At 30.7% G+C, this 10,021-nt stretch overlaps 1 protein-coding gene across 1 annotated transcript in view; it reads right to left on the bottom strand.

The window, feature by feature from the left end:
- Positions 1-9,141: 9,141 nt before the first annotated feature.
- LOC114341637 (small conductance calcium-activated potassium channel protein) overlaps positions 9,142-10,021 on the bottom strand; it is a 250,833-nt gene continuing 249,953 nt past the window's right edge. The window contains exon 11 of the mRNA XM_050662938.1: positions 9,142-9,934. Within this exon, the coding sequence (XP_050518895.1) occupies positions 9,785-9,934 (150 nt within the window). The 3' untranslated portion in view covers positions 9,142-9,784. The remainder of the gene's footprint in view (positions 9,935-10,021) is intronic.

The raw sequence follows: 10,021 nt of genomic DNA, 5'->3' as shown, positions 1-10,021 counted from the left end.
ACTATGAGGTAGATTAATTTCGTACTGGTTATATAAGGGATTAAAAACGTTTAGGCACATTTAAGGGAATTGAAATTTTATGGTATTATCTCAAAAAAGAGCTATTTTTAATCTACATCTATTTAAAATTGTTAGTTTGAAATATTTAAATGTATCAAAGGTGTTTTTTAAGAGGAATAAATAGATCTACCAATAAGTAACAGGCAGTCTACAATATTTTAAACATTATTTTAACAAAGCAATAAATCTGGAAACTGGAACAGATATACAAGTCTTCAAACTGAATTTATGCAAAAATATTTCATTACAATAATTATTATGAAGTTACTAAATATCATTGGAAAGGATGATAGTAAGTTCGTGTTTTCCCCATAAAAATATCCATAAAGCCACGTGGCAATCACCAGACGTTTAGACAAAAACCAAATTGATCATGTACTTATTAATAGTCGACATTTCTCCGATGTAAGGGCATGAGAGGTGCTAATATAGCCTCTGACCACTACCTTGTAAGAAGAAAACGTATATCTAACACAAAATCTGCGAAATATAATACTGAGTTGCTGAGAGCTGAAACAGCTAAAGATAGATACATATAAATTTTAAACGAAACGTTATCAAAAATCGAAGAAAATCTAAGAAGAACACTGGATTCAAATTAAATAAGCTACATCCGCTAAATGCGTTTAAAAATTTAACAAGGCCAGAATAAACGAACATTGGTTCGACGAAGAACGTAGATCTAAAGGGTGATTCATTTATTTTTTCATTTATTACCAACAAAAAATGAAGATATAAGAGACTCCAGCAGTGGAGAATGAGATGGAATAGCAATACGAAAATGTTCTAAACGAGATTGTCAACTATTATAATATAAAAAACTCACGAAAATTCTAGCAACAGATCAACAACTGTAGAAAGAAATTTAAACCTTGAATGATAGCACGTAAAGAGAGGGAAGGGTCTGCAATTAGTGACAAATAACAGATACTTAACACATGGGCAAATCAAATTGAAGAATTTTGGTAATCATGAAAATAAAATGGAGGCTCCCATGATACAAGTGAATGAAACTGATCGGCAGCCACTCCATACCAAAGAAGAAAGTAGAGAAGTAATTTTGAAATTGAAAAATGACAAAGCCCCGGTTCGGATAATCTCCCTGCCGAATTTTTTAAGAACGGCGGCGACATCCTTTTAAAACATAAATATGCACAAATTAATAACTGAAATCCACCAATAGAAAGAAACACCCACAGACTGGAAATTAGGCATACTGTGGCCACTTCACAAAAAGGGGGTCATGATGGTGTGTGATAATTATAGAGGCACCACTTTACTCATTCATTCATCATGGCATCTACACTCCTAGCGGAGTGAAAGATGTTTCAACGCAAGTAGCAATGTTTAAACGGAAGTTCTCCGGACACACCCTAAGGCCGAAGGATGAAAGACGATTATATATTGGATACCCTGGAACCACAAATGAAAAAGGCGAAGGCCACAAATACGATGGTCAGATGACCGGAAGAAACACGTCGGGTCAAAATGGATGCAAATTACCCAAGATAGAGAGGCATGGAAGAAGGAAGAGGAGGCCTATATCCAAGGATGGATGTTTAGCGCTAATTAGATATATAGAAGGTGCCCTTTGCTTCACTGGTGAACTATGATATGTACACATTGCAGTAATGGAACATTAAAATTATCAGAAATGTCTACGAGAATGAAAACGAATGAAATATTGTCGAGAGTATTTTTCAATTATGAATATAAAAGGATAGAAAGAAGAGACAGTTGACAGAGAAAAAAAAAGAAATATTTATGGTACTTAAAGGCTTACATAAGAGATTTCAAAATTTGTTTGGGTATAAGATAGCTATAAAAGGATTGCTGTTGTCAAGGCAAATATAAATGGATAAATTAAAATAAGAAACAAAAAGGGAAAATTGTCTAATAATTCAATTTGACAGATTTAGTGCTTTGATCCTGAACGATATAATATCCAGTCAAAAATGTTTTTTATATATTATTAATTAAAAAATTATTGCAAACTAATTTTTGTCAATCATTTTCTCGATGTAGTAATCGCTGCAATTTATTTATATTTTTCATTTTGAAATTATTTAGCCAAACATTCATTTTGGATTTAAATAGATTAAATTCTTTAAACATGAAACAAATTACTGTAGTTCTTTAATGTTTGGCCCTTAATGTAAAAACCATGGTCCTCAATTGTTTGTTCGAAAAAACTCATATTATCTACCTAATTAATATTTTTAATTTTTTTTAATTAAGAATATTGTTAAATATATCTGTTAAGATGGCACTCACGTTACTAAGTTTAAAGTATTGGATGGTGATATTAGTATATTTTTATGATTAGGTACTTATATAATTTATTATATCAACGAGTATGTTTATATAAATGTAATCAGTATATTTATTGTTTATCAATACGTTTTTAATTCCCACATTCTTCTGAATGTAGTTTATAATGTAATAAACTAATGATGCAGTGAGATGTTCAAATGAAGTTAAGTAGGTACTAAGGACTTGTCCATATAAGAGCGGTTTGGCAACGTCGATGCCGCGATTTACCAGTTTAAACGCTGGTAAACTGGCGGTTGCATATTATGTACGATGTTGAGCGGTTGCATTTGTTTCTATGTTAACCTTTAACTACCCGCGCATCAAGTTATAACATAACTACACGCGTGGCGTACTTTATACGCCACAAGAAAATACACTTAAAAACAGCGGATTTGTTTAATTTTTTTTTGAAAAAGTACACTTAGTTGTTTGTTATAAACCTTATTTGGCATCAGTGAATACTTGGAGTTCCTTCTCAGTAAGCCAATTGGGATTTATAACTGGAATCATGGAATAACTGGATTTTATGATAAAAAAAATTACTAATAAAATTTTTTTTGAAATGTGATTTTTTACAGGAGAAAAAGTATTGTTTATAAAGAAAAATATATTTTGTGCCAAAATGACTAAAAAACAATTGAAATATATACTTATATTACTACTTATATTAATATAATCTTGGCGTATATTGTCCACCACCGGAAACAACAAATACTAAACTGTAAATTACGATCTTCCCAGAACGCCGATTATAACGAAACTAAAACCAAATTGTAAAGCACATTCCAGTGATAGGTTAGAGAGATAAACAAGGTCAAAAATTAAATTTTCAAATATATTTGCAGTAGAATTCTTATATCTGGCGTACAAAATACGCCAGCGCGTGTAGTTAAACGTTAACTTGAACCGCGGAGGTTGGGGGTTTCAGGTAAACCGCGACGTCAACGTTGGCAAACCGCCCTTATATGTACGAGGCCTTATAGTAAAAATAAGACGAAGACAAGAGCATGTTGGAATAAACTGGAGTGTAGTCACGCGTAAAAGTTCTGATCCTATCAACGTTGGTCTTTTAAACGAAGAAAAATATTAAGAACATCAAACAATTATCCTACAACTCAAAAATTATTCTATATTATCAGGATACAAACCGCCTAGAATAGAGGGCGGTCTTAATACTATACCATTGAGCATCGCTTTATTTTTAACACGTTTACTGCAACATACTGAAAAAAGAGCATCCAACGAAGTCATGTTGAATATGTACCCAAGCAAAAAAAACCCAAAAATGCGTTATATACATATGTCCAGCCTCTAAAGAGAAGCCATCTCTATATGTAGAAGATTGTTTTAAGAAGTTCCTTTAATTTTAAGAAGCTTTATATCTTGAATTTGAATTAATTTTTATTATTATATTTTTTTGGTTCGTTTTTTAATAATTTTTCTGTCCATGCAAGCATTGATTTTTTGTTCTTGTCCCAGAAACCATCTACCGATATAAGCAATGATATACCTACTCCGAGTTTAATCGTAGCTGCACAAAAATGACAAGAAAACACAGGACGAGATAACTCGCAGTTAATGTCCTATTAACTAATCTATGAGTTACCTCATAGTTGGCAGTAAACGTGTTAAGTAAATAACTAATATATTTCTAACTAATATAATAAATAAGGTTTCAAATCGATACAGTTATAAAAACCAATAACACCATCCAATTAAGTCTTGCGTTTCTGCTCTTGGTTGTTATATTAGAAGTGTTCCAGAGGCTTTAAACTTCCCCTGAAAATACTGATTACAAAATTTGTAAAATAGAGTAAGAAGCACTAGATATTTTTAAGAATTATAACTAATTCGTTGTTTAAATATGGTACTTATTTAATACTTAAAACGTGTTTTTATTTTTTTTATGTTTATTATTAAAAAATCTGATCTGTTGGTTTATTTTTATAAAAAATTACAGAAAATTGAATTTTTTTATATTTCGGATATATATTTAAAACCGTTTGGATTTATATACACGGCTATAGTTCTAGTTCTAGTCCTAGGCCTACAACAAGAAATTACTATAAGGGCATTTAAAAAATCGTCGAGAATGTAATAATGTGTAATAAACTTTTTATAAATATCGTAAGAAATGTATTATTTGGTAAAAATGGCACTAACTCGCTTAAAAGCCTTTTAATTTTAAAGTTAATTGATGCTACTTTATCATTTAACCGGTTTACTCTGATTTTATTTTTATGCCTTCGTTTTATAATCTCAAAAGTATATAATGGGAAAATATTAAATAAATCACATGGCTTCAAACACCATAAGGCCCTATATTACTGCTTTTTCTAACTGTTCTAACTGTTTTCCAAAATAAAAGACATTTCAACCATTTCCTGAAGCTTTTCTCTATGGACGGTTGCTCGAAATAATACTTTTACTGTGGAACTACAGCATTGTCTAATATTACGCAGCCATGAAAGTTTCTTTCGACCAATCCATTTCTTTGCCTCTATGTTTCCTTGTTTTATGAGGCAAAGTAGATGGTATTTAGGTCCTCTGATTATATGGTCGAAGTATTATATTTTTCTCCTTTTTATGATGTTTATGAGCAGACGTTCTTCATTGGAAGCGTGCAAAACCGACGATCCGAATGCTTCTAATCTGTTAAGCATTGTGGTTTTTAATAATAGAATAGACCACACATATGAGGGGATAAACCATACATAACATTTCAGTACTTCCTGACGTATATGCATCGACAGGTTACTGTAATATTATAGTGGTTTCCAGGTCATAAAAGCCAAACATATTTGGATCCCTGTTATTATTTCTTCATCAGGGTCCCAATTTATATCTAACCCGCTGCCAAGGAAAATATTGTAATTTTATTTTATGCTAATAAGATTGAAGGTACCACCAAATAAAATAGTACCGAACATTTCTAATGCAGATAGTTATCTTATAAATAATATAACAATATTCCATCTGTACTACCCTTAATAAAGAGTTACTATACAGGGTGTCCCGAAAAGATTGGTCATAAATTATACCACAGATTATAGGTTCAAAAATAGGTTGATTGAACCTCACTTACCTATATACTATAGTGCACACAAAAAAAGTTACAGCCCTTTGAAGTTACAAAATGAAAATCAGTTTTTTTTCATATATCAAAATCTCTTAGATATTTTTCATTGAAAATGGACATATGGCATTCTTATGAAAGCAGCATCTTAAATAAAAATTAAAGTGAAATTTTTGCCTCTTAGGATTTTTCGATAAGCCAGTGTTTATCGAGATATTTTGAATATTTATCGAATCCACCACATATTTTATATGGTTAAGTACAATTATAGAGCCTGTTAATAATCTGAAAATGTATTTATAATTTACAGTTTTAGATATATTTTGAAAAAGAAGAAGAAAGATAAAAGGTGACTTATCAAAAAAAGACTAAGAAGCAAAAAAGTTTTAAAACACTATGTTTAACTAATGGTACCACAATAATAGTATAATTGGAACGTACACAAACATTTGGGGGGTTTAAAGGAACAAAACTCCCATAAAATTTTTATGTAAATATATTAAAAAAGAAGCCGCACCTCAATAAAAACTCGCTTATTGAAAAAATACTAAGAGGTAAAAAAGTTTTAAAAACGTTGTGTTTAACTAATGGTACTACAATAATGAATTAATTGGAACGTACACGAAAGTTTGGGAGGGTTTAAGGGATCAAAACTCCCATAACATTTTTATGGGGTGGACAAATCTCACTATAATTTTGTTTTAAGATGATCCTGCCATAAGAATAATACATGTCCATTTTCAATAAAAAATATTTAATAGTTTTTGATATATTGAAAAAAATCGATTTTCATTTTGTAACTTCAAAGGGCTGTAATTTTTTTTGTGAGCACATTTATACTAGGGTATGTTAGGTTCAATCGAACTATTTTTGACTCCAGAATGTGTGGTATAATTTATGACCAATCTTTTCGGGACACCCTGTATATTCATTCCGGTCTCCAACAAAATAGGACAAACTATCCCATGACCACATGCAACAATCCAGGTGGAACCTAGTACAAGAAACTCCTCTACAAAATATAAACATAGTTTCAAAAGTTATGCATTATCTAAATTTATGCTCATATTCATAGTTGATTTTTTCATGAACATATTACCGGATTCCGTTTTCTTAGGTATTTACATAGATGGGCAAAGGTTTACTCAAACTTCTTTTTTGTACTTATATCGGGTGGAAAAAAAATGGTTTTCTTATGTTAAGTTGACACACTGTACGGAGAACAAGGTACAGGTTTGAGTATGTATCAAAATTGTATTGTAGTATTATGTTTTGTGATCATTTTGTTTTTCTAATGTCATCGATATCTCTAGAAACAAAGAAAATATACCGTTTTATTCTTTAATATATGTTTTAACTGAAACAAAAGTTTGAAACACCCTGTAGGAAGGAAATGGTACAAAGATCAAATGGTACATCAAAATTATGTTGTAGTTTCATATTTTGTGAACAGTGTATTTTTTTAGTTTCTCTGATATCTTTTAACAAAGAAACTAAACGGTCTTACATTGATATTAAGTGTTTTCACTGACGACATGCGATAAGTGAGGAGCCCATGTCTTACCATACACCTCGATGAAATTATTTCCGATATAGATATAGTGCGAAAGGAACAAAGTGTTCAAAGAAATAAAATCTGTGAAATGAACCTCTCGCTATTTACAGAGCCTCCACGTAGACACCAAATCTTACTCTCAAGAAAATTCCACCCCAAAACATAAAAAAGCCTCCATTAAACAATCTTGTTTCTATTATGTTGTGCTGTGCATACTGATCACTTGGTCGACAAATAACTCTTAAGGTATCGTTATGTGCCTTTCTGTTTTAAAGTTATTGTAACTGTTAGTTTTTATTGTTAATTTAATTTTGTTTCAGTTAAAACACGACATGTTAAAGAATAAAACCGCCTATTTTCTTTGTTTTTAAAGATATCAAGGACATTCAAAAATCAAAATGTTCACAAAACGTAAGACTACAATACGGTTTCAATGTATACCCATGTTTATACCTTGTTGTCATTACAGGGTGTCTCAAATTTAACATAAGAAAAACATTTCTTGTTTTCCACACGGTACAAGTTCAAAAAAGAAGTTTGAGTAAACCTTTGCCCCTCTGCGTAAATGCCAAAGAAAACTCTAAAATAATAAAAAATGAAAATAATTTTAGGTGATGCATAACTTTTGAAACTATGTGTAGTATGTTCATACCTAAAGAATCAATTATTATTGTTTGTCTATTTATGTGGCCTGAAGACTGTACTTTTATCAAGGATTCGGTATCTTTGTAACTCTTTCAGTAAATTACTCACGTGCTTTTCCCACAACATTAATTCGTTGACTTATATAATCTAGGGAGTCCGGTATATAGGCCAGGGTAATAAGACAAAAATATACCCTGTTCGTGACACTTCAGCAGCCAGGGTACTGAAGCGTTTTTACGACAGGTAATACCTATAGGAACAAATTATAACTATTTCCTGCGTAGGATCTGGCGGCCATTTTTATTTATAAACAACTAACTGTCAAAAATGGCATTTTCCCCTTTTTTTTCAAATCAACGGAAAACAGTGAAACTTATGATTTTTTTGGTACAAATATCTTCGAGATTATGGAAAAAGCTTTAAAATGACGTTTTACAAAGTTTAATATACTCATTTATTGTTAATATAATTGCGAAAAAAGGTCGGAGTTGCAAAAAATTATTTTCTCAATAACTGTTGTAAAAATTAGTGCACAGCTTTGAAATTTTGGTCAAATGAGGGTTCTTTGGTGCTTAATATGTGATAAAAATTTCAAAGCGATTCATTCAATTGTTTAAATTTTATTCAAATTGTTTATCCCAGAGAGCATTTTATTTGCAATAACATAAGTCAGAAAAAAATGACCTTAGAACCATTCCACTGGTGTCAAATGAAAGAGCATGAGCTACATTTTCAACATGGTTTAAAAAAGTGAATAAATAATGCATTTATTAGTAATAAATAATTATGCAAAAGTATCGTCAATTTTTCTTTATAAACTTTTTGAATAACTTTTTCCAAAAAAAATTAATTTTTTTACCCTATTTTAAGTGCACAACTACCAAGTTATGTTATCTATATCATGATTGATAAAAAATTGTAATAAATATGTATATGTAATTTCTTATATAACAAAATAAAAAGTTTATAAGGAAATATTTACGATACTTTTGCATATTTATTTATTACTAATAGATGCATTTTTTATTCACTTTTTTTAAACTAAGTTGAAAATATAGCTCGTGCTCTTTCATTTGACATCTGTGGAATGGTTCGAACGTCATTTTCTTCTGACTTACGTTATTGCAAAAAAATGCTCTTTGGGATAAACAATTTGAATAAAATTTAAACAATTGAATGAATCGCTTTGAAATTTTTATCACATATTAAACACCAAAGAACCCTTATTTGGCAAAAATTTCAAAGCTGTACACAAATTTTTACAACAGTTATTGCGAAAATATTTTTTTTTGCAATTCCAACCTTTTTTCGCAATTACATTAACAATAAATGAGTATATCAAACTTTGTAATACGTCATTTTAAAGCTTTTTCCATAATCTCGAAGATATTTGTACTAAAAAAACCATAAGTTTCCCTGTTTTCCATTGATTTGAAAAAAAAGTGAAAAATGCCATTTTTTAACACTTAATTGTTTATAAATAAAAATGGCCGCCAGATCCTACGCAGGAAATTGTTACAATTTGCTCTTATAGGTATTACCTGTCGAAAAAACGCTTCAGTACCCTGGCTGTTCGAGTGTCATGGAAAAAACCTTATTACCCTGGACTAATATATTAAGTAATATTTTATTTACTATATAATATGTTTTCCTCTAATACTTTTTCCGATTTGTGCGTTTACGAGACTAAACAGAACTACTTTAACCACTGCTAGTGTTACAGATTTGTTAATTTGTTTCTAATATTTTTCTGGATTTTCTTTATGATTTGAACTTTATATAACTGAAAGTAATCCTGTATGTACTAAAAATATTCTATTTTTTTAACCGTAACTTAGAGTCAAGATGATAACTAATGACAAATAAACCAAAAATGACAACGGTACCCTATGTGGATGATCCCTCAGCGCTCTAGATTTTGGTACTGTTTCTTTTGGAAGATATCCTACTTGACAATTTGATAGTATACTAAAATCTGTAAATCATCTTATCATTTTTAATTTCATTCATTTTTAGACTGTAGTGACAAGTGCAAACTACACTTTCTCTTTAAACATAAAGTACTAAAAGCTTAAATAACCACTTTGCCCAGTTAAAATCATATTTCGGTAAATATAGATGCATTCACAAGTAACTCAACTTTGTCCAGTGGTAGGTGGAATGGAGGATTTCCCGATCGATGCTGGACCAGGCCACGGACAAGCAGGTGGAACACTTCGAGCTTGTTGCAGACCAGCAGCAGACTCTGGATGAAGGAAGTTCCTTCTTTGTTCCATTTTCTCTTGCTGAAAGAATAAACACCAGGTCACATTTTGAATTAGAACTATGGCAAAGGTACTTGTGATTATTTCGTTATTATTAACCATTTTAAA

The sequence above is a fragment of the Diabrotica virgifera genome, chromosome 10, assembly GCF_917563875.1.
Source record: "Diabrotica virgifera virgifera chromosome 10, PGI_DIABVI_V3a".
Lineage (NCBI taxonomy): Eukaryota > Metazoa > Arthropoda > Insecta > Coleoptera > Chrysomelidae > Diabrotica > Diabrotica virgifera.
Note: the sequence above shows the minus strand (reverse complement) of the source record. Positions and strands in the feature narration are given on the sequence as shown.